Source organism: Camelus ferus, chromosome 24 (assembly GCF_009834535.1).
Source record: "Camelus ferus isolate YT-003-E chromosome 24, BCGSAC_Cfer_1.0, whole genome shotgun sequence".
In the NCBI taxonomy this organism is placed as follows: Eukaryota; Metazoa; Chordata; class Mammalia; order Artiodactyla; family Camelidae; genus Camelus; species Camelus ferus.
In genome coordinates this window covers 15,984,295-16,009,583 of record NC_045719.1, presented here as the reverse complement: position 1 = coordinate 16,009,583, position 25,289 = coordinate 15,984,295, and the positions used below count along the sequence as shown (strand labels likewise).

General features: G+C 36.0%; 1 protein-coding gene across 1 annotated transcript in view; it reads right to left on the bottom strand.

Annotated features, from left to right (window-relative positions):
• The window catches only part of ASXL3 (ASXL transcriptional regulator 3), a 158,126-nt gene that overhangs the window by 35,206 nt on the left and 97,631 nt on the right, over nucleotides 1–25,289 (bottom strand). Inside the window, 1 exon segment of the mRNA XM_032467213.1 lies at nucleotides 20,873–21,036. Within this exon segment, the coding sequence (XP_032323104.1) occupies nucleotides 20,873–21,036 (164 nt within the window).

Genomic DNA, 25,289 nt, shown 5'->3' with positions numbered 1-25,289 from the left:
TTAAATGGGAAGAATATTCACCTAATTTGCATACAAAGACCAAAAAAAAAAAAAAGGAGCGAACGTGAATGCCATTAGAAATTAGAAATTTAAAAAAAATCAATTTCCCAAAAAGGAATAGAGAAATTATGGCAATAAAATAAATTCAAACACCAGTTTACAAAATAAGATGGAATTTAGTTAATTTAGGAATCAAGAAAAACCATGATATCTACATTGATTTTAAAATTGATTCTAAAATTAGATGACAAAAATGCTCTCTTGGGCTAAAATATAGGACACAAAATAGAAAATTTAAATGAAACAATAAATCTGGAAAAATGAAAAAAGAACATTCTAGAACAATATTAGAGAAATAAGGCAATGATATGCATAAGACTTTTATAAATAAATTTATTTTACCATAAATTTTTATAAACATTCTATTAAATAAAGGCTTGATAAATTTTTTTTCTAAAAACAATCAACCAAACAAAACTTCCTAAACATTCAATTAAAAAATAGAATCGAAAGCATCACATGGTCAGGTAAATTGAAAACCTATACCTTTCATTATATGGTTAAAGGCAATAATTTGATGCATAAACCTCTCATGTTTGAGTAAAAAAAAGAAAAAATGTTATTAAAATTTTCACCAATACATCTATAGCTATATAAGTGAGAATTCTAAATTCGATATTTAAATCAAGGTATTCAATCAAAAATAAGATATTTAATCAAAAATTCAAGGAGAATTCATATTGGTTGGGATCAGTATTATTTAAAAAGATAACAGAGGTATATGTCCTTAATAAGATAAAGAGGGAGAGTCTACTTTTTGGGTCTTTGAATATATATTCAGAAGCTCACAGGCATCCCTCTCCAAGTTAATTATGAACAACTCTCTCGAGTCAAGACATTCCAACTGTGGACCCATGTGGACCCAATTTTTTAATCTGAAACTAATGCTAATTACATTTTCCTAGCAGATGTTACTGAGTTACCAATGAAACAAGGTATAACAAGAAGGGGACAAATAACACACTCTGTCCAGATCAAAAGCCATGACTCAGCTCTTAAGACACACCTGCCAACCTCATGACACTGAAGCGAGGGGTGGTGGGTGGTGGGAGTGGAGGGGACCAGGGAGTGGCGGTGAGAAGACGGAGCAAGAGAATTCTCATCACACGTGTGATCGAACAGACTGGCTATTACAGAGCCAAATTATGGAAAGAAAAGTAAGTGTTTCAAAAAAATTTTTACAACTTTTTATTGAAGTGTAACATACAGAGAAATTGAATAAATGACAAGCATATAGCTTGATCCATTTTCTCAAACTGAACACTTTCATGTTATCAGCATCCAGTTTAAGAAACAGAATAGTAATAGTGCTCGGAAGTGCTACCTTCCAGGTACTAATCCGCATGGATAACACAATATCGCAGATTAGCTGCATTTGTTGTGACCTTTATGGAGATCGATGACACAGCACATATACTTTTGTATTGGGCATGTATGCTCAGCATGCTTGTGAGATTCATCTATACTGTTTTAAGCAGAGATAGCTCATCCATTCTCACTGTGGTAAATTCAAACGCTGGAATACTACACAGCCATTTATCCATTCTGCTGTTCGTGGGTATCTCAGGAGTTCTCTAGGTTCTGAATCTTTCTAGCTCTTGAAACAATATGGCCAAAAACATTTTTGTTCATGTCTTTTGGTAAACATGTATGATTCCACTGGGTATAAAAATGGGAATGTAAATGCTGGGTCAACTTTAAATGCTGGGTCAACAATAAACACTGTCAGACTATTTTGTTAAATGCAGACGTACACTCCCATCAAAGCAAGAGTTCTATGCACTTCACTTCCTCGCCAACATTTGCTATTGTCTATATACATGTATTTTTAATTTTCATGTTTGTTTGCTTATGATGCTAGCCATCTTCCTGGGTGTGTAGTGGTATTTCATCATGGTTTCATCTGCGTTTACTTCATGACTAACGAAGCTGAGGATCTTTGTGTGTGTTTATTGGCCATTTTTATATCATATTTTTTAAGTGCTAGATGATGTTTTTCCCCTAAATCTATAAAAATTATTAGCATTAACAGATATATTTAGCAAAATTGTTAGATCACAATCCATAGAAATAAATTTCATCACTAGATGCCAGCACCAAATAGAAAATGAAACTTTAGAAAGATATAATAGCATGAGCAATACTTCAGAACAAATAAATCCAAATGAAAGATGTGTGAGACAGACTCTCTACACCACTGTTTCTCCACCTCTTAGCCTTGGGAGATTTGTCCCCCAAGGGACATTTAGCAGTATCTAGAGAATATTTTTAATTGTTAGGACCAGAGGTATGGGATCCTACTGGCATCTGGTGGGTAGAGATCTATATGCTATCAAACATTCTAAAGTGCACAGGACCGCCCTCCCCAAGCCCACCCCCCCCTCTCCCCCAAGAGAACATGATCCAATTCAGCATATCATTAGTGCTGAGGTTAACAAACCCTGCTGTACACTGAAGACTACAAAACATTTTAAAAATTAAAGAATATTTAAGTAAATGGGGGGAGTAGGGTATACAATGTTTTATAGATTGGAAGACTTTACCAAGGTAGATGTCAGAAAGGCATGAGGAAATTCTTCAGGGGTGACAAATATGCCCATTATCTTAACTGTGGTAGTGGTTTCATGGATGAATATGTCAAAATTTATCAATTTGTACATATTCAATATGTGCAGTTTATGTCAATTATACTTCAATAGAACTGTTAACATTTTTTAATTCTCAAAAAAATGCAATTTTCAAAAACTGAATTTAAGAGAGATTCTACATCTACAAAAAACCGAATCTGTAATTCAAAATTTCCCACAAAGAGATCTCCAAGCTTAGATAACTTCATAAGGGAATTTTTCCTAACATTAAAAAAAAAATCCTATACAAATTTTCCCATCAAATAGGGTATTTACTAAATAATTTTAAAAGGCCAGTATTACTTTTACTGGCAAAATCTGACAAAGACATTATCAGAAAGGAATTATTACAAACCAAATTCCCCCTCAATCATAAATGTAAACATCCTAAGCACAGTATTAGCAAATTGCATTTTGTTTATTCTAGGAATACAAAGTTTGTTTAAAATCTGAAAAGCAATTTGTTATTTATTACTTTAATATAATAAAGGAAAAATCTCCTTAACAGACACAGAAAATATCATTTGTGATTAAAACTCAGAAAACTAGGAAAAGAATGAGACTTCCTTAATACAATAAAAAAAAACTTTCTATTAAAAACAATCTGCATTAAACTTCTTGCATAAAGGTAAAACCATAAAATCTTTATCCCTGAGACTGATGGCAGCTAACACCATTTCTACTCGACACTATACTGAAGACATTATCCAGTACAATGACAAAACAAAGAATTTGAAAAGAATAAGTAAAACTGTAATTAGTATAGAAAATACAATTGTATATTCAGAGAATCCAGAAGAAACTATATACTTTAGAACAGTAAGTGACATATATTCACTAGGAAAAATCGACATACAAAAATTTACAGTGAAAAATCTGCAGATATGGAGGAACAAAACTATTGAAAGATGTACAGGATCTTTCCTAAGGAAACTATCAAACATTATTGAGAGAAGTTAGAAAAGGCCTAAATCAATGGAAAGACAAGCTATTATTCACTGATTAGAAGATTCAATGTGCTAAAAGCTTCAATTCTTCCCTAAATTCATCTATATATTAGATGCATTCCCTAATCAAAATCCATGTACTTTTATGAAAATTGATACTATTATTCCAAAATTTCTATGAAAATACAAAGGGCCTCTGGTAGGCAAGGTAAAAAAAAAGTTGGTGGACAACCTCTATCAGATATTAAGCTACCAAAAATCAAATTAAGATGATCTGGGGAAAAGAATAGACAAAAAGACCAACATAAAAGAATAGTTCTAGAACAGAAGCAAACATATCTGGTCACTTAGGTTTGACAAAGGTGGCATTACAGTGCAATGGGAGAAAAATGCCTTCTTAGTAAACTACCTTTGGCAAAATGGATACCATTTAAACAAATCAAACAACCTGTATCTCATACCACACTCATATTCAGCCCCAGGTGATTTGTAGATCTGAATCTAAAGATATCAAACATAAGGATGTTTCTCGTCATCACACAAAAGGCTTAACATATTAATAAAAATCAACAAATTGGGGTGCATTAAAATGAAGAACTTCTTTTCATCAAACAACACCACTTAGAGAATCAAAGGACAAGCCACAATGTGAGAGAAGAAACCAGCAAGAACTGTCACAAATCAAGGAGGAAAAGACAACTAAAGTGGATTCAAGGCTTTGAACTGGTAATTCACCAAAGGGGATATCCAAATATCCAAACACAAAATATTGCTCAACCTCATCAGACATCACAGAGATGCAAATTAAAACTACAATATAAAATTATAAGCATTGACAATTTCCAGTCCTGGTAAGGATGTGGAATAGCCTGAATGTCCACATACTCCTGGCAGAATAGGGGTAACCACTTTGGGAAGCTGTTAAGACTACTTTAAAAAGCTGAATGTATGCCAAGTCTATGATCCAGCAGTTAGACCCATAGGCACACACTCCAAGGATTTCTGTACTTAGGCAAACCAAAAATCACAGATACAAAAGTGTTCAGAGTGGTACCACCCAAGATAGCCCAAACTGAAAACCCAAATGTCCAGGAGGAGAATCAATAAGGAAATCATGATGAAATCACTCAGTGGAATACCACACAGCAACGAGGATAAACTGACTACTGTCACACACAACAAAATGTATGATATCACAAACACGATGTTTAGCTTAAAAAAACGGAGTACACACTGAAGGACTTCATTTACATAAAGTTCAGAAACAGATAAAATCAGCTGATGGTAACAAAGTCAGGATAGTGAGTTCCTCTGAATGTTTGCCTCAAAGGGGGCAATGCAGAGTTCTGAAATGCTTTTTTCTAAAAATCTGTATGCCATTTTAAGGATGCGTTCCCTTTTCAAAAATTCATAAAACTACACAAATATCAGATGGACACTTATCTGTCTGCATGGTACGCTTCAGTAAAAAATTTACATAAAAGTAAAGTAATTATGTTCTCCTTCCATTACTCCATTTTAAGAAATAGCTGATCTACAGAACAGCAAGATAAATATGGCAGCTGAGAAAAACCTAGCACTGACAAACTAGAAACGGCCAAGGTAAATTCAGGGTCTGGCTTAAAATAATGCAGGTTTAACATTTTCTGCAATTATCTGTAGGTTGGCATATGTTTAAAAACAGAGTGAAATCTTGATTTTGCTGCTGAATATGGTTCCTTTTACAGAAATTAAAGGCTTATAGTGGTTCATTGACCACATTATTAAATTTAAATAAAATTGTCAAACACATTTGATGTAAGGAAAGTTTTTTTCAGTTAAAATAACTGCAGCATATCTTTTGAAAACAGATTTGTGTAAAGTTGGTGGGGTGGTATTCCAATACTTTTTCTGCCCCAATGAAATACTCTTAATTGATGCTAAAAACACAATAAATATTAGCTTTATTATTACTATACAGTTATTTTGTCTTTTGCAACATTATGTATGCTTATGTATTTTAAGATATCCAGAAGGCAAAAATATTCATTATTTCTTAAGAATCAAATGTATATTGATATATTGAACTATATCAATATAATAACTATCTTTAAGCTATTAAACATATCAAATAATATCTGAGCATCAATAAGAGCTTATTCAATCCCACTTGACAGATTTCTTCTAGTTTCCTTCTTTTCCTTTCAATGGAATCTCTGAATAGATAAAACATCAGATGAATAAATGAGAACACAGAACACAAAAAGCAACATTCTGGAAACAATCCCAAGAGGAGATTAAAGAAAATGGGGAAACTGAAACACCTGAAGCACTTCCTCACCCCTCCATGAATGCATCCATTCTTTCTTTCACTCACCATTTATCTCTATGTCCAAGACACCAGATTTAAACAATCAAAACTGTAGCACTGAGACATCAATTACTGAAATCAAATCTGTAAACATTTGATACAAAATTACCCCAGGCAAGAAAAATAAACGAAACATCCATTCTAAGATTGATTATCACCTCTAAACTCACACATCAATGGCACACTTCTGGTTTTAGAACTTATCACACTACTTTCAAAGGTTGTGCATCTGATTCGTCTAGCTGGTACAGTCCTTGAGTACAGCCATCTCCTCATTAATTTTATCCCTGTTGCTTACCAAAAACAGGATACTTAGAAACAGGCTCAGTATCTATGAGTTGCAAAATGCAATTGTATTGTGACCATTGGAAATCTGATATAAATTAATTATCCCATTCTCCAGAGCAAATATAAACAAACTCCTCAAAATTATGGAAAATAATGATAAATTGGGTACAATCAAAAGTCTCCTTGGATGAAAAAGTACTTTAAACAATTACTACAGGAAATTAATATAGGTATTAAAAATGGAAACTGTCGAGCTGTCTGTGCTGTTTTTCAGATAACCTATACTTTAATACGACCCTCTCTTTACAAGCTTCTGTAATATAAAAGAGCTTAGCAAAACTGCAACTCTTCTCTTTGAAGTCTGAATGTGAAATAGAATGTGAGATGACAGGAAGAATATAAAGCAGTTTGGGGGGTACTTTTACTCATAGAAAATATGAGTAAAAAAACCTCATAAGATATTAATTTAAATTTCATCAAAAAATACTTATCGAGTGCCTACTACATAGTACATATCAAAATATTGTGCACTATTAATATGCCATTTTTTAGAAAAAGGATAGCTTATTTAATAAATGACAATTCAACTGAGAAAAACAATTTGAACCAATATTTATTACCACCTATAAAAGTTACATTACAACCTAAAGGTAATGGAGTTTTACTTTCAGATTGGTGGTGTGAGGAACTCCGTGAATCTGTCCCCAGTGAAACAACTATAACGGGGGAAGTTATTCCTTAAAAAATACGACTACGTAAAGTTTCTGGAATTTGTCCTAAGGGAATATAGCAAGTGAAGAAAGAGTTATTCAAAAAAAAAAAAAAAAACCTACTAAATCTGAGTAACCACAGCAAGAGTCTGTGTCAATTAAGCCCCAACCACTCCCTCCATCCACGAGGTTCCTGTGATGGAAGCTCCTCCCCAGGTGGTTGTGGCCGAGTAGAGAGGGGTCCCTCTCTCTCAGCTCCCAGTAGAGGAAGGCAGTAACTCAGTGGGAGGGGCAGGCCAACAGCGTTTCTCATCCCTCCCATCCCCGAGGGGCAGTGGCAAGTACAGCCTAGAGGTCAGGGGCTCCTCTCCTTCGCCAGCGATCACTCTAGGGCGGTGGCTCTGCCCCAGGTGCGGCAGGCCAGGGACACTGGGGCCTTGAATATCCTCACTTAGGCCCATCAGAAGGGTGGAGGTTCCATTCCAGCAGAGGCAAGATGAGAAGACCAGACATGACCACCGCCACCAATCTCTGCTACTAAAGCAGCAGTGTCATTCCTGTCCCCAGCTCTGAAGCAGTGGCTCCAGATTTTTGCCAGGCCAAGAGGGAGTTGATAAGAACAGAGATCTTCTAAGGTCTCCCCACAAAAGCTGGTATTACTAAAAACACAGCGCAGGAAAGTTCAAGCTGAAGGGTACTCTTGAAACAAACAGATATTTTGCTGGTGAGCAATTAAGAGACTGGTAGCTCTCTGACAGCAACAAGCTAAACCACAGGTCAACTAATTTATCAGAGAGAACTGGGGAAAGAGATAGGTAAAAAGTGCCCTCCTAGACTTCAAACAAACCTCAAAAACTAGCCTCAAAAAACATCCCTACAAAGGAGTTCCAATTTAATTGGATCAGACTGTGGATGAATTTATGCCCCAGGGTATTGTTAAAAACAATAAAGCAATTAGGCAGCAATTAATGAGTCCAAGGGCTGAGTGTGATACCAAATGAGACTGTAAAATCCTTGAGCACTGTCTTTATATCCACCACTAGTTTTATACCCATTGCTTCCACTTAGAAAGAGTCTCACAATGTTTATGAATGGCAAATGTAATTTTATTGTGACCACTGAAAACCTAATATAAATTGATTCCCCTATTCCCCAGAGCAAATATAGACAATCCCTCAAAATTACAATAAATAATGATAAAAGAAAGTTACCATCAAGAGAAATATTCTCCTTCTTTAAGGAAAAAAAAAATACTTTCAACACTTACTAGATTTAGCATAGGTATTTATAATGGTTTAACAGAGAGATCAGGGAAAGGAACAAAGAACTCCAGCGGGACTGTGATCAGGGCCAAGCTGTGTCCTTTGAGAAGCAACATCAGAGGCTTCACACCGCAGGAAAAATCAATTTCACTAAAATAATCCAGCCAAGTCTCTAATCAAATTAACAAGAAACAACAACAAAACAATCCCTGGAGAAGAGCTGGGAGTGTAATCAGTATATAGATGCTGCAAGTTATAACCCGAAATGTCCAGAGAGGGAGAGGAAGAGGGGGAAGGGAGAGAGGGAAGGGGAGAAATGGGAGGCAGAAGAAGGGGGAGGGGGCCATCAACGTAGAGGAAAGCGTGACCCATAGGCTGGAAAACAATCAGGCCAGAAAACTGCTTGTGAGAGAGTCCCTGATGTTGGATTTAATACAAAAAGGCTTCAAAGCAGCCATTATAACTACCTTTAAATAATTAAACAAGACCGTGTTTAAATTGAAGAAGGCATGATGACTATGTTTCATCTAATAGAGAATATCAAGAAAGAGATAATGACTATGAAAATGAACCAACTGAAAATTCTAGATTGAAAAGTAAAATAACTAAAATGAAAATTTCACTAGAGGAGCTCAACAGTAAATGTGAACTGGCAGAAGAACGAATCAGCAAATGTGAAGCTGAAGACAGAGCAATAGAGATTATGTTATGCTGAAGAACACAGAGAAAAAAGAATGAAAAAAATGAACAGAGCCTCAGTGAAACGTGAGGTGCAATCAAGTGTACCAATGAACAGATAACATGCAGAACAGATAAACAAGATTATACTGTGTAGCACAGGGAAATACATACAAGATCTTGTGGTAGCTCACAGTGAAAAAAAATGTGACAACGAATATATGTATGTTCATGTATAATAGAAAAATTGTGCTCTACACTGGAATTTGACACAACATTGTAAAATGACTATAATTCAATAAAAAATGTTAAAAAAAAAAAGAGAGGAAAGAGAAGGGAGCAGAAAAATAGTGAAAGAAATACTGGCCAAAACTTCCCAAACTTAATGAAAAACATTAATCTACAAATCAAAGAAGCTCAACATACTTTAAGTAGGATAAATGTGAAGAGAGCCATACCCACAGAAATCACAGTAAAAATGGTGCTTATTTCAAGACTTTCTCTGGCTTGCAAGAGAAAAAAGACATTATGTACAAGGGAACCATAAGAATATTAACATGGGATTTCTCATCAATCCAAAAATAAAATGAAGGAAAAAATCCATTTACAATAACATTAAAAATAATAAAATGGTAAGGGATAAATTTAACAAAAGAAATACAAAACTTATGCTCTGAAAACTAAAAACCATAGCTGAAAGAAATCAAAGAAGATCCAAATAAATGGAAAGAAATTCCAAGTTATGGATCAGAGGACTTAATACTGTTAAGTGGGCAATATTCTCAGAAGTGATCTACAGATTTAAGACAATTCCTGTCAAAATCACAGCTGGCTTCTTTACAGAAATTGAGGCTGATGCTAAATTCATTTGGAAATTCCAGAATAGACAAAACAAACTTGAAAAAGAAAAAAAAATTGCAGGACTCACACTTCTACAAATCTAAATGGAAAAAAAATCTAAATATAAAAAGTATTAGAATACTTTGGGGGATAGTAGTATAGTACTGATGTAGGCAAAATATGCTTAAGCTAGACATGAAACCCGGCCTATAAAGGAAAACTCAAAATTTCTATAGAGTTACTAACTAATAATTTAATTTATAGATGTTTGGAGGAAAGGAGAAAAATCCCCCAAACTGCTCTGTCACAACAGCATCTAATCATATATTATGCTGACCCAGCTCCCTCCTTCCAGTTTGCTTGTGCACATGACCCTACTGGGACCACTCGTGAACTCATTACGACCTGCTGGCCACTCATCTCTTTATTTGCACCCAGGCCCTTGTCCCCCTTCTTCCATCACTCCCTTCCTTGTCAAGTTTAGATTTTCTGGCTCGTCACGTTCATATGATTCTTGTCCTTCTTGCCATTTGGATACGCCCATATGACAAAAGCCTAACTTGTGGTGGACCTCCCCATTCTATAGTCAGCATCTTTGGACAAATCAACTCTTTAAAGCAGACAGGTTTGATAATTAAGTCACCAACTCCAGGCCACCTGTCACTCTCCAGCTAACCTAACCTGCTGCTCGCAGTGAACTCACTTTCTCACTCTTCAGTGACTATTTCAACCCCATTCACCTCAAGCTTTTTACCTTTCTCTCAATCCGAACCTACCCATCACTACCAGTCCATGATTTTAACTTCTATCTTTCTAGCGGGGGAAAAACTGGCAATCAGAAAAGAAACCCTTAGACTTTGTATTACCAAACTTCACACCCATCTTCTTCCCCCACTTTCTTTCTCCTCTCAGCTTTCCTGAAATGGTGCTGTTTCCTTTCTAAGGAACATCTCTCCACTGGTACTTTGATGACGACCTTATCCACCCCTGCCTTTTAAGGGATCATTATTGGAAGCAACCAAGTTCCATTTTTATCTTGATTATTTAACTGCTCCTTCTCAAAGAGTCCTCTATCCCTTTGGCAGTAAACATACTAAATCCTCCCCAACATGAAAAAAATCAATCAAACAAAATCCACCTTTCTCCTTAAGTTACACTGTTCGAGTTAACTTTATGACTATTCACCCTTCATAACAAATTTCTTAACAGATATGTCTGTCTGTATTTTTTCTCCCTTCTTATTTAGCTCAATCCTTATCTTACTCCACTATGACTTTCTTCACTATTGACTAAATGAAATGGTTCTAAAAAGTACACTAATGAGAAAGAATTAAAATGATCATTGTTAGTAAGTGATATGATTATCTGGAAAACTCAAGAGCTTGAAATGAAAAACAATTAAAGATGATCAAAAATTGAGTAAGACCCCCCCACTTAAAATAACAATTTTAAAAAGAAAACAATGGCCTTAATGTACTCAAGAAATTCTAAGATTTCTGCTTCACACCATTATCCTCTTTACATGGAGGGGAAAATGAACGAATCCACCCAAATCCTCTCCTTCCATTCTTTTCCAAGCCACTCCTAACTGGTTTCTCCTCCCTGTCATGCCTCCGAATTGTTCTTGTCAAGATCACCAGTGAGCTGCATATGTGAAATCTGATGATGAACGAACTCTCCATCTTCATCTGTTCAATATGGAAGTATTAAAACAAAGCACTCGCTCCTTCTTAAATATTAACTCCCTTGATTTCAGTGATAAAACGCTTGGTCTTCTTCTACCTCACTTCATTGGCTATTACTTTTCAGTCTTATTTGCAAGCTTAATCTCTTTCACTCAGTCCCTAAGATTTGGAAATCTCAAGCCTAAATCCTGGGCCCACTTCTCGTTCTATTCTATAGCACAGATCATTTATATCCATGGTTTTAATGAGCATTTATATGTTGATGGTTCCCAATTTTTTTATAAACCTGCTTAGAACTCTTAACGTTCAGACCTATACAGCCAAATTCTTCTGCAAAATTTCAATATGGATTTCTCAAAGCCACTTCAGATACAACATGTCCAAAACTAAAAACATACTTTCTGTCTGGCTTTACCTACCTCAGTAAATGGCACCAATGTCCACCTATTGGGCTAACAAGACACTGAAGCTGAGCATCAGAGGAAACCAAAGTAGTTACAGTTCATGGAACAGAATCAGAGAACCAACAAAGAACCAGAGCACTGCAGAGAGAAAGCTCTGGAGTTTGGAGAAAACAGTCAGGGGCTGGGCAAGAACTCTTCAGAGTCTGTTCCCATCAGGCCAACTGAAAAAAACACAGGCCTCGCTGATGGGGAAGAATCTGCCACAGACTGGGCACTTCTGGTTCTGCCTGCAACATCTTAAAGATTCCAAAGTATCAGACGGTCTCCAAACACAGGCGCAGCTCGCTGTGCTGTGCTCTGCCTTACTGCGCTTTCCACACGCGGAAGCTTTGGGGCAACCATGCGTCCAGCAAGCCTACCGGTGCCATTTTTCTGACAGAACTTGCTCACTTTGTGTCTCTGTGTCATATTTTGGGAATTCTCACAATATTTCAAGCTTTTCTATGATTATTATATTTGTTATGGTGATATGTGACCAGCGATTTTTGATGGCACTATTGTAATTGTTTCGGGGCACCATAAACCATGCCCGTGTAAGACGGCAAGCTTACTCGATACATGCTGTGTGGGTTCTGACTGCTTTATCTGAAGGCTTGGATGGTGGTTAGCATTTGTTAGCAAAAAAACATTTTTTAATCAAGATATACACATTGCTACTTTAGATATAGTGCTATTGCATACTTAATAGACTACAGTATAAACGTAACCTTTATATGCACTGGGAAACTAAAAAATTCATGTGACTCGCTTTATTGCAACATTTGCTGTATTGTGATGGTCTGGAACCGAACCCAGAACATCTCCGAGGCATTCCTGTATCTTAACTGCACCAAGCTCACTTCCATGGCTGCCCACAAGCTTCCCCTCTCTTCTTCAAAATTATATCCCCAGGGGCCTTCGTGCACATTCCCTCCCTCAATGTTGTTTCTCCTGCTAGACTATAAGCTTGATGAAGGTAGACAGGTGACAGTCTCATATAACAGGAGACCTCAATGTCTCACACATGCATAGCCCACTGGAAAACTTCAACTAATATTTGTAAATATAACTAAATTCTCCTGAATCATCTTCAGCTTACTCATAGGTATTGTCGAAATCATTTTTATCCTGTTTCAGTAACACACAGTGGGTCTTGCTCTCTGAACTGTCACACTGGGTCTATTTTATTTACTGCCAAATCTTTCCTATGTCGCCTTACTGATCGGTCTTCTCATCCTAAGAGAGACAGGTCCGTAGGTGTTGGATCATGATTGGATAGTGAGATGGTTTCTTCTGAAACTCTGCTGGACCTTGCAGGCGTCTTTCAGGCTCAGACGGATCAGGAAAAAGTGCATGTTTACTCCTCTGATGCTTCCTCAAGTAAAGGTCTGCATTTGTGAGGAGCAGCGACTGATTCTTTAATGAAGAAAGAAGTAACCACTCGTTGAAGGATGCATCAGTGGGACTAGGTCTCCCTTTAGCTGGCAAGACAGCCAGCCAGCCTTTGGATGGAGAATACAAGCCAACCCCTGAGGCAAGCACAGACTGGAAACACAAGCAGTGCTAAACTTCTGCACTTGAGAGACCAAATTCTCTCTCTCGGGAAAGGAACCTTTCTAGACAGCAAGAGCAGGACAGAGATTTGCCCTTCCTGAAGGCTCCACCATGGCCTCTGGCCCTGATAACCCCGCGGGGTGCATCTAATGTAAACCCACAGTCAGATCCACAGGCAGCTCCACCCAGGCAGGCACTTCCCTTCGGTCTTCTCTTAGCTCCATCTAGCCTCACCTTCATTATCTCCTGCAGAAATTTCTCACAGTTTTTGGACTCTGGATGGCATTCTTCCTCTGTGTCCCAGAAATCACAAAGAAATACAATAATGAGGAAAAGCCAGCATCATTTTAATGGGGATTTAGAAGCAGCGAAGTGAATTAAAGATGTGGACTTCTACTGCCACCCTAACCCATGGGTTCAGTCATTATTACACTGTTCACTTCCTGCTGATAATTGATTTTTCATTCCTTTACAGTGATCTTTAATACATTTTACAAATGGAACCAAAATATTCTCTCAGGCAACTCTATTTTTTGAGTAGGGTTTAATAACTACTAGGCATTCTCGCAGTGATGTAACAAGTGAAATCGGTTCTCTTCCTTCTACCCTGGAGCCTAATTTAAGGGTATCTCATTGTATGACATCTGTTCCCAATGGTCCATGGTGATCTTGGCATTGGATGCCCCATATTAACATGAGGGGCATTACTGTGTAATCTGTCATATGCAGGACTCCCTTTGTCAAATTCTAGTCATTCATATAATAAAGCAAGGTTAAAGTTCTGTATTCTCCATTCCTGTATAAGCAGGTAGTGAAGTATTATGCATACATACATATCAAAATAACTCACATAACAAAATGGTAATTATGTAACTATTAGATGCCAACATTAAATATTTATTCGTGCTCGTGGCCGGTGATCATACAGGGCCAAAGATACCCCCTCAGGCTAGGAGGCTGCCACCCAGAACCCAATATAAAGGAGGAAAAAAGTGGTTTAATGCATAGAACGGGATGTTCTCCAGGTTAAATGAGTCTGTGCTCTTCAATTAACCGCCACCCCCCCCCCCCCGGCATGGGACTGAAGTAGGCTCCATTTGTCGGATTGCCTATCACGTGCAATTACTTGCACACCTGTAATTCAATCCAGTCTAAACATTATTTGATATACACTGAGGCAGATGCTGATAAACAGAATTTGATGTTAACTCTCCAGTTAGCTAAGGGATGAATAATATTCAGATGAAATCACTTCCCTTCAGAAGCATAAAGCCCAAATGGCGAGAATGGAAATAGCCAGGCGCATTCTGCAAGGATATCTTTGGCCATGTGTGATTTACTATCACCAATAAGTGACTTAGGCTAGAAGGAATATTGGATTTCCTAAGTACTTTAAGATATGCTTTCAGAAGCAGGAAAAAAGCCAAAGTGTCAGTTCCATTAAAATAATTACATCTCAAGTATGCACTTACTTTTACCTAAAGGCTTAAGATACTAGTATTTTTTCATATCTCTAATACTTTTGAATTTTATAATCTGTTAGGTAAATTGACATTTCATTATATATGCTATTTGTAGAATAAAATAACGGTATAATTTAAAAATCAATATATACAGTACATAGAGCAATCTCTAAGCGGAGTCTGAGTTATTGCAAATGTATGAGCTATTTCCAAGGAGGAAAAAGATGGAAAGCCCTTTCCCATTTGCATTTATAAAGGCTGCGTGACTTCTTTAAATATATACACTGATGCCAACAGAGCCATCAGAAATCAATAAATCACATTCTCATGTGCTGTAAAATGTCTGACACACACATTCATTTTCCTGGTCCAAAATTCTCTGCAAAAGGGACTGTGTAAATGTTCCATTTTAGTTTAATGACATTCTCCACAGTTAAAATTATGTGCGTTACTGCCAGTGAGTTCAAAAACCTGAAGAGTACAAAGCTAGATAGGATTTTAAAGAGCCTACACAGTACGTACCCTTCAGTGGCGCACCATTTAACAGACCACAGACATGCAGATATGAACGCCGAACCAAATCAGGAGATTAGTAAGAACGGATTGAAATGCTGCAATTACCATTTGGACAAAAAAAATAATGGGTGTCATTTATTTAGAAGCAGCTGGAGGATGGTCTTGTAAGTATTTGGAGAGACAGCCCCAATAGCCCGATGCCACCAAATGGAGGAAGGAGATGAACATCACTTAAAAATGATACAGATGACAGAAATGACAACAACCTATTCATCAGTGACGTTCAATCTGAGTGTGTAATAAAAACCTAAATACAGCTCCACTTCAGTCGACATTTATTCCACCAGCTGCCATATATTTTAAAAAGGTCACAAAATTGTCCTGTGTAGACATAGTTTATAAAGTACAAATTCTTAAAGAAAGAAAGGATCTGTTACGTATCATCAAGAAAGTTCTAAAAATTCTCCAAGCACAACTTGCAGAGAGCTGAGCAAAAAAGCCAAGTCTGGCTATAAACCCAAGCACTGAATTTATTAAGCCAATATTTCCAATTCTGCCTGTTCACCAGCCCTCACCACGCTGCTCTGGCCCCTTGTGTCTTTGTATTTGACCTCTGAACTGAAATGCTATGGCCAAGGAGATGACTTTTGACTCATGTGTTTACCTGATCATATTCAAAATATGTTACTCTGAGACTCTATAACACTTCATTCAATGACATATCTTTCTGCTTTTAAAGTGACATTTTCCTTTCCCTGTGACCTGCATTCACTCCAGGCCCTCTGACTTCACATTTCTCCCTATCCAGCCTGCACCCCAGAATCAACCACCTCAACAAGTATCTCACAAATCTCCTATAATCTTGCAGCTCCTTCAATTTGAGCCTTGGTAAATCTCCAACAACCCTGGCAAAATCCAACTCCTGGCACCAAGCTAAATGCACAAATATTTAGTATTGCTGGTAGAAAACACACAAAGTAGACCAAGTGTGTCTGCTACCATCTAAACTCAAATGGTAAACTTATAAGCTTTTGCACAGCAAAGGGAATCATAAACAAAACAAAGAGACAATCTATGGATGGGAGAAAATATATGCAAACAATGTGACTGACAAGGACTTAACTTCAAAAAAAACAAACAGCCCAGTCAAAAATGGGCAGAAGACCTAAACAGGTATTTCTCCAATGAAGACATACAAATGGCCAATGGGCACAGAAAAAAATGCTCAATATCACTAATTATCAGAGAAATGCAAATCAAAACTACAAGGAGGTATCACCTCACACCAGTCAGAATAGCCATCATCAAGAAGTCCACAAACGACAAATGCTGGAGAGGCTGTGGAGAACAGGGAGCCCTCCTACACTGCTGGTGGGAATGCAATTTGGTCCAGCCACTACAGAAAACAGTAGAGAGGTTTCTTAAAAAACTAAAAGCAGAGTTACCATATGATCCAGCAATCCCACTCTTGGACATACATCTGCAGGAAACACCAATTCGAAAAGACACCTGCACACCAATGCTCATAGCAGTACTAGTTATAATAGCCAAGACATGGAAGCAACCTAAATATCCATCACAGATGACTGGATGAAGAAGTTGTGATATATATATATATATACATACATATATATATATATATATATATATATATATATATATATACACACATACACACACACGCGTGCACACACACACACACACTGGAATACTACTCAGCCAGAAAATGAAACAATGCCATTTGCAACAACATGCTGTTTTTAATCCATCCAGTTTGCTTAATGATAGCTGGCACTGGCAGGATAAATGGATGAGGAACCTAGCTCCCCTTATTTTAAAGATATAATAACGAAACAAAGCTTGGTTTCAAATGGCCCAGAATAGGAGGGCCTGGAGGACTACTTCAGGGGAGAAATCAGGCAGAAACCTGGGATAGTCAAAGGAAGGAAACAAGAAAGATGGGAATTTCAAATTTTGTAAAAACATGTGAAAACAAGCTTTTGTACATGAGAAATACTTAAGTATTTCACACAATTATACTGCATTCCACTGGCTCAAATAAACCTATATAATCAGATTCACATTTCCATGCCTTTCCTACTCATTCTGGTCTAGAAGATGGTGATGTTCATCCCCATTTGTATTTTTATAAACTGAACCGAAACAGAGCAGTTTTGGTGGCTCATTGGCGGCAAGTCGCCTGTCTCTTTCTCCTGGGAGAAATGGTTGAGCTCCCCTCCGGTGGGGTAGAGAGAGACAGAGAGCTCTAAATTTCTTTAATCAAATGCTGATAGGCCCAGAGAGATTTTCTGTTCTCCCAAGTCTCCCTAGATCAAATCTCCAGTTGCCTTCCAGATTTTCTACAGATCCATCCCATGTCATTTATTCCTACCCCTCTGGGTTGAAAATATGCCTGGAATTCAGTCCTTTCTTTTCATTTCCAAGGCCAAGGATCAAGGTCAGACTCTTATCTCTTATCTCAACTACTGCAATTGTCTCTTACCCAGTCTCCCTGAGTCTTATCTTTCTGCCTGTCCAATACATTATTCACAGGGCTACTGGCTCCTAAGAGAAAATAAGGACTGTATTTATTTGTCCTTTAGATCTTCTCCTCCTCCCCTAAGTCCAGGCACTAAAATGTTTCTTTAAATTATTTTATGCCTTCTGTTTCTCATTTGAAAAATCTCTGATGGTAAAAACTGGTTTCAAAAAAAGTTAAAAGAGCTTAATCTGCAACCAAGTCATCAAGCATGTTGACCATACTACCCTTTAGCACAACATCCCACCATACAAGTAGCAAGTCTTTGTAAATTACATACTTTCCTGGGTGAAATTCACTTTCCTTTGGCTCTACTTACGAAACATCTACTGGTCCTTCAATGTTCAAGTTAAGTATCCATTCCATCATAAAATCTTCTCCAATACTACTTTCAGATTAAAGTTCTTCATCCTCTGTGCCTTCAGAGAACTTTCTTTCTACTTCTATTTGACATTTATGTTACTCTGCTTGGTCTTATACTAAATTTGGTATAGATCCATCCAGTTATTAGACTTCTTGCCTAGTACAGAGGAAAGTGTATTTCAGCGCGAGGATGTCCTTCTCCTCTGTCTTATTCCTCTGCACGATTCATTCTTGTATATTCTGTACTTAGCAAAGTGTATGCAGCATATGCTCAGTAATATATGCTCAGTAAATATTTCTTGAATAAATAATTTCCCAATGCACTACATGTTTTTTGAGGATAGGTACCATGCTTTCTTCATTTAGATTTCTCACAGTGACTAGAGAAAACTGAGTAACAGAAACTGTTACAGGTTGAATAAAATATTAGGCTTATTTAGACTGGCCTCCTGGGTTACTGAAATATTTGGCTAATAGGACCATCTGTCAATTCTTCATTCCAAAAAGATTTACTGAATCCATTATATATGCCAAATCTTATTCTAGGAGCTGCAGGCAGAACTGTAAACAAGATAAACCACACATATGTTGAAGTGAAAAAAAAACAGTTGTGTAGCAAATAAATCCACTTCCCCATCCCCCCTCAAAAAACAAAAACAAAAACGAAAAAAAACAACTATTTCTTAACACCTGAACTCAATTCTCAGTTATACCAGCTTGAAACCCAAGAATTATCGGTGGCTTCTCTGTATACCTTGCTTCAAGTGTTATTTGACAAAATGTAAAATTGCTACCATTGGATGATGATGATGATGATAGTGATGATGACGGTGATGATGACTGCATTATCCTACTCCAATTTAATTTCAATGCTATTCTCCAAATTCAAGCCCTCATTTTGCCTTTTGGACCAACTAAAATTGCTTTCTAACAACTCTTTCCACTCTCATGCTTCCCATCTAACATCCCATTTTCAGTACTGCCAGAATAATTTTCTTAAAAAGCAGCGATCTTTTATAGCTCTGCTCAAAAGCCCTCAGCAGCTTTGTGCTGCAAACATGGAGAACACTGTTCAGACTCCTTAGCTTCAAACTCAAGGAATCTTCCAAAATTGACTTCTAATTTGTCTTTCCAGATTCATTTGCACTGTGCCTCCTGTAATCCAGACTCCCACAAAATTAGCTTTTGACTTTGTACCTTTGAATCTTTCACATAAAATACAGTTCCATCTATTTTATTCAAATTCTGCCTGTATCTCTAAGCCCAATTCAAGGATCTTAAATTTGTCTCTGATTTTCCCCTTCTGCATATAAAAGCTCAATTTATTTGTGCCTTTTCCCCTAAGCTTACCTGTTTCTAAGTCATATTTTCATTATTCACAAATATAGCTTCTGTTTCCAACTAGAGTATATTTAGTCACTGATTCAATAAAGATGTAATAGATACTCACTGTATTTCCATTACTCCAAAGCACCAAAAACATACCACATTCATAGTAAATATTGAACAAATTTTCAAACAAAAACGTACTCAAAATCAAAATAGCATTTTTCTAAATATGTACAATAATCTCCATACAAAAGAATAGCAGAAAAGAGTAGTTTATCAAATTTTAAGTATGTATGAATGGATGGGTAAGTTAGTAGAAAATAGAATCAATAAAACACTAAGAAAATTTATTCAAAGTAATATAAAAATATTGAATCAATCTTGCCCATTTCAATTTATGGATACATCTATCATTCTGAGATGTAAATTCATAAACACACTCACATTATGTCCATCAACTGAAAACTACATACGGTGTCAAAATTTATTGAAATGAGAATCACAAGGAAACATTCCCTAGTTACCATTTAATAATTTCTATGAAATTTAATAAAAGTTTATGATGAAATATTTTTTCCTTTTGAAAGGTAACAGCTTTAGAAGGTGATTGATGCCCACTATTATCTGTCTATATTTGTATTTCCTTATTTTAGAGGCTTTTCAGAAACACAAAAATACACTTAAAGTATTTCCAGTTGTACTAAAAAAAAGATGAAAGGTGATTATTTATAGGCAATCATATTCATGATGATAGACTCTCAGAGGCAACTCCAAATATAAATTTTAAGTGCTTTTTGGAAAGAGTTGAGAATAAAAACATTTACATAATTTCTTAGAAACCCTGGCTTTTTATTGCCGCACTTCAATATTCCCTCAGGGCAAAGGAGCAGCTACTTCAAAGATTTATTTGATAATGGAATGTTTGATTTCTTGGTTTTTTCTTCCCAATGTGGGTATGTCTATTGTCTGTTCTTTTCACTCTATAGCAATGTACAGTACTTTAAAATTTGAATTGGCTCACTACCGATAATAAAAAATCATTCTGTTTTGGCAGATTAAACAAATACACCAATGCTAGCAGGAAGTATAAATTTGCATAAATACAATAGATTATTACAAAACAATCTGTCCATGTGTCAGTCGTCTTCCATAACAGACCTGCCACTTCATAATAACATACCTAGTGACTAATATCAACTGTCTGGAACTTCTACTTACCTGCCTATCCACTTCTGGGAGCAGAAGCAGGAGGTACTGTTGAAAATGCTGAGGTAAGGAAGCAAACGTATGTTTGTTTATTAATGCCCTCAAGTTAGTGTTGACAAGAATAGATCCCGGGGTTTCTATGTCAATATCCTCAGCTTTGGTCCATTTCAAGTGTCCTGTGATAAACAAGCAAGAGGCATGAATTCACTACAGACTGGGAAAAACATATACCTGTACATACACATACACACACACACAGGTATATACTGAACACACATATATTTGATAATATATTTAATTCTATCTCTTTTAAAAATGATATTTCAGAATGAAATCTCCAAAATTTCTTTGAGTTTCTATCTTGCCTTAGTTGTCTTTAATTTTCAGAATGTGTACTTCACTCAATACCATTTATATTTGTAACTCAAGTAGCACCTGTCTAGATAAAGAATTATTTTAATTATGACCTGCCAATTAATCAGAATCTTCAAAAACCTTAGGAGCATAAATGGTAACAACTACAGTTTTTGCAGATTCTATAAGACCTAGGATTATTGATAATAGAAACAGTGCTGTTAATTTTAATAGAGATAATGAGAGCATTGCTAGCTGATAGCCATGTGCTCCCCATGTGTCAGGCAGAGCACTAAGTCTGGATTATTTCAGAAGATTCCTATTGAGGGTATTTTGAGGAAAATAATACTTTAAAAACGCAATCCTTTACAAAAATGTTAGCTGCAAAGTCTGAAATGCCAACAGGCTTTGTAGGATAATTCTGCAACTCAGGCACACTGACCTCTAACAGAAGACTGTATACAGAGTCCACAATTCAAAATTATGACACACAAGGAAACAATCCACCATAAGGGACAGTCAGCTGATGTATCAAACAGAAGAATCACTGCTCTGAGTCGCTTGAGTTAACAGAACCACTTGAATGTGATTTTAAGAGTATGTTTTAAATCAAGGGTCAGCAAATTATAGCTCATGAGCTATATCTAGTCCAGTGGCTGCTGGTAAATAAACTTTTACTGGAACACAGTCATGCCCAATTGTTTACAGATACTGTCTGGGTCTGCTTTTGTGCTACAATGTTGGGTTGAATAGTTGTGACAGAAATTACACAGCTTGCAAAGCCTGGAGTATTTACTCTCTGGTCCCCAACAGAAAAAATCGCTGGTTCTTATTTTAAATAATTAGAGACAAAAAAGGAAATAAATCCATTACGAAAAAAACAGGATACTATGATTAAAAAAATTGGCAAATTTAAAACAGACCCAAATAGAATTTCTAGAAATGAAAATTTAAAACTTACTTAACTATTCAGTGGACACAGCAGATAAAATAATTATTGAAAAATAAAAATACAGAGTTGATGAAAATACCTAGAATGTAGCACAAAATGATGAGTCAAAAAAAAAAAAAACAAAAAACCAAACAAAACAGAATAGAGAAGAAATACAGGGAATGGGATAAGCAGCCAGGATGCACATTTATAGGAGTTTCAGAATGAAAAAATACAGCAGATGGCAGAGAGGCAATATTTAGAGAGCTAATGTCTGAAATTTTTGGAGTTGAAAAAAATGACAAGAGTCCTCAGATGAAGTTATACACCAAATCTCAACAAGGATAAATAGCCATTCCTTCATCTGATGTGTTATAATTGCAAAACATCAAAAATAAAAAGAATACCTGAAAACAGTTTTGAACAAAACTAGATTACCTCCAAGGGGATCACAATGAGACACAGGAACCTTAACATCAATCAGTAACAGATGACAATGAAATATCTTCAAAGGGCCAGAAGAAAACAAGTGTCAGTCTAGAATTTCATTAATAACCAAGTCTCTCTAAATGGCAGTGACAGAAATGATACAAGAGTATTCTCAGTATCCAAAATGGAAACTATCCCTTAGGGAATCTTGCTGAAAAACCACTAGTGGATGTTCTTATCAAATAAAGAAATTAAACCAAAGAAGGAATGAGTCGGTTGCAGAAGCAATGATAAACTAAAAGATTAATACACATGAGTTACTCCAAATAAATATTAACAGTGAAAAATAATACTAATAACTAATGAGAATTAAAACAAAATGAAAAAAAATAGTAGGCAACAACTGCATGCAAGATGGGAAGGTGTGACTGAAATGAGAACCCTACATAACCTTGGCATTGTTTGGGAAGAGAGACACAGCGTAGGTCTTTACTTTGTTAAAACTGCATAGGTAGCCAATGAGAGAAATGGAAAAGACTTATAACTTGCAAATAAATTCATGGAATGAAAACTCAATCAATCAAATGAAGACATAAAAGGAGAAAAAAAAATTTAAATTAAGTCCAACACAATAAAAAAATATATAAATGGGTTTTCATCTTAGATTTTAAAAGTAACACAATCCAATTTTATGCTGCTTTACAAGAGACATAATTAAAATAAAAATCACATAGAAGAAAATGAGGAGATAAACTAAGAAATACCAGGCAGACATTCAAAAAACAAAGAAAGCAATACTACAATATTAACACCAGACAAAGGTAAATGAAGGTTAAAAAACCTTATTAGGGATAAGAAAGATCATTCCTTAAGTGTAAAAGGAGTAATTCATTGGGAAAATGCAATGACCTTAAGCCTGCACACATCTAAACAGCACAGCATTCAAGATTTAAAACTGAGAGAATTAAAAAGAGAAATTGGCATCACATAATGCTAGTGGGAAGTCTTAACACATTTTACCATAAATTGAGATAACAGACAAAAAAACTTGTCCTAAGAATATAGAGGACGTTAAAAACTCAATAATCAGTCCTGAACCAATGACACAGGGCACGGGCACCAAGCTCTTAAGGGAAAGCAAGTTTTTTGTCAGCACTCAAGGAACAGTAAGAGAAAAAACAACCAGAAAAACCCACTGACCAACAAACACTGAAGAATTATATAAAACCTCATCTCTCTATCCACAAAGAAGAAAAATTAGGAATCCATAACAGAAACATTGCAACTCTCCAATCCTCCCACACGCATTCTATATTTGGACATTTGCTAGCACGCTTCTAAGTATTTCATAAGTTCAAGAAAATAAATTTGTAATGGAAATTACAAAATATTTAGATTCTAAATGACAACACCAGAATTTGTAACACGCAGCTCAACTGGTTTTAAAGGTAAACTGTAAGTATTAACAGAGTAGAAAAAAATATTGAAAATTCAAGAGTTAAGTGTGCAAATCAAGAAGTCAATGAACTGCAGAATAAAAACTCGAGAAAGAAGAAAGGAGAAAGACTAAAAATAAGCGCAGACATTCATGACCTAGAAAAGGAAATGAAGACATCAACAGAAAAAGATTTTTTTTTAAGACTAATAAAATAGCTATACCTCCAGTGAGAGATAGCATAAATACACATGAACAGGAATGAGAGGTAGGTAATAATTTGAGATATAGTACAGATTTACAAGGCAAATATAATTATAATTAAAATTCAATTTTGAAAAGTATAATATGCATAAAAGGCGTAACACTGTGACTTTAGTCAGTATCTTTGAAGACAGATAACCTTAAGTATTTCAAGTTCACAAATTTTCTAATTATATTAAAAACAGAAAACCTGAATTAAGTTTGTGAAAACTTTTGTCAAACAAATAGGCAACCCCTCCAACCCCACATACACACACAGCACATAATGTAATAGTTCTAAAGATGAATTTTACCAAGATATCAAAGATCTCTCCCACTACTTCATTTTCTACATATTCCAGCGAACAGGTAAAGAAAGCAAGCTCTTCAGTGCACTTTATTGTTAATATAACCTTTATTCCAAAATAAATACAAACAAGGACAATATGAGAGAGCAAGTTTATAGCTCAATCCCGCATATAAACATAAAAAAGTACAAATGTTGTATTCTTTTTTTTCAATCTAAAGCATGACCAATGAATTCCTAACATTTGTTAGGAGTGAAGTCAAGGTGATGGGTATACGGATGCATGTTTTATTAGCATCGGCGTCTATTCTATACATTTGAAGTATCTCACAGTAAAACAGAAGAGGCTATCAGGAGAGAAGAATTAGGGAGCAGCTTATTTCCTCAGCAGAGGAGGCAACGGCAAAACCTGGCAACAGACGTGATGAAAGTTATAGGAAAGGAATTTGCTTAATCTTGAAGGGTGGCCTAAATATTCTCCATATGAGGGAGTTGAGGTCATTTACCAAGAGTGATTCTCAGAGGGAGTATTGGAGAAATGAGAAAATTATACAACTTTAGGAACATGTGTTATGGATAATGTGAGAAGTAGGACTTATGCTACTGGTTACTATTTTATGGTTCAAAGTATTAGATTATCATAGAAAAAAAAGGTTCATAGAGGTACAACAGTCTTTTATGACAAAGTCAAAAGAAGATCTATTGCAAAGATGTCCATCTAAGCAAAAAT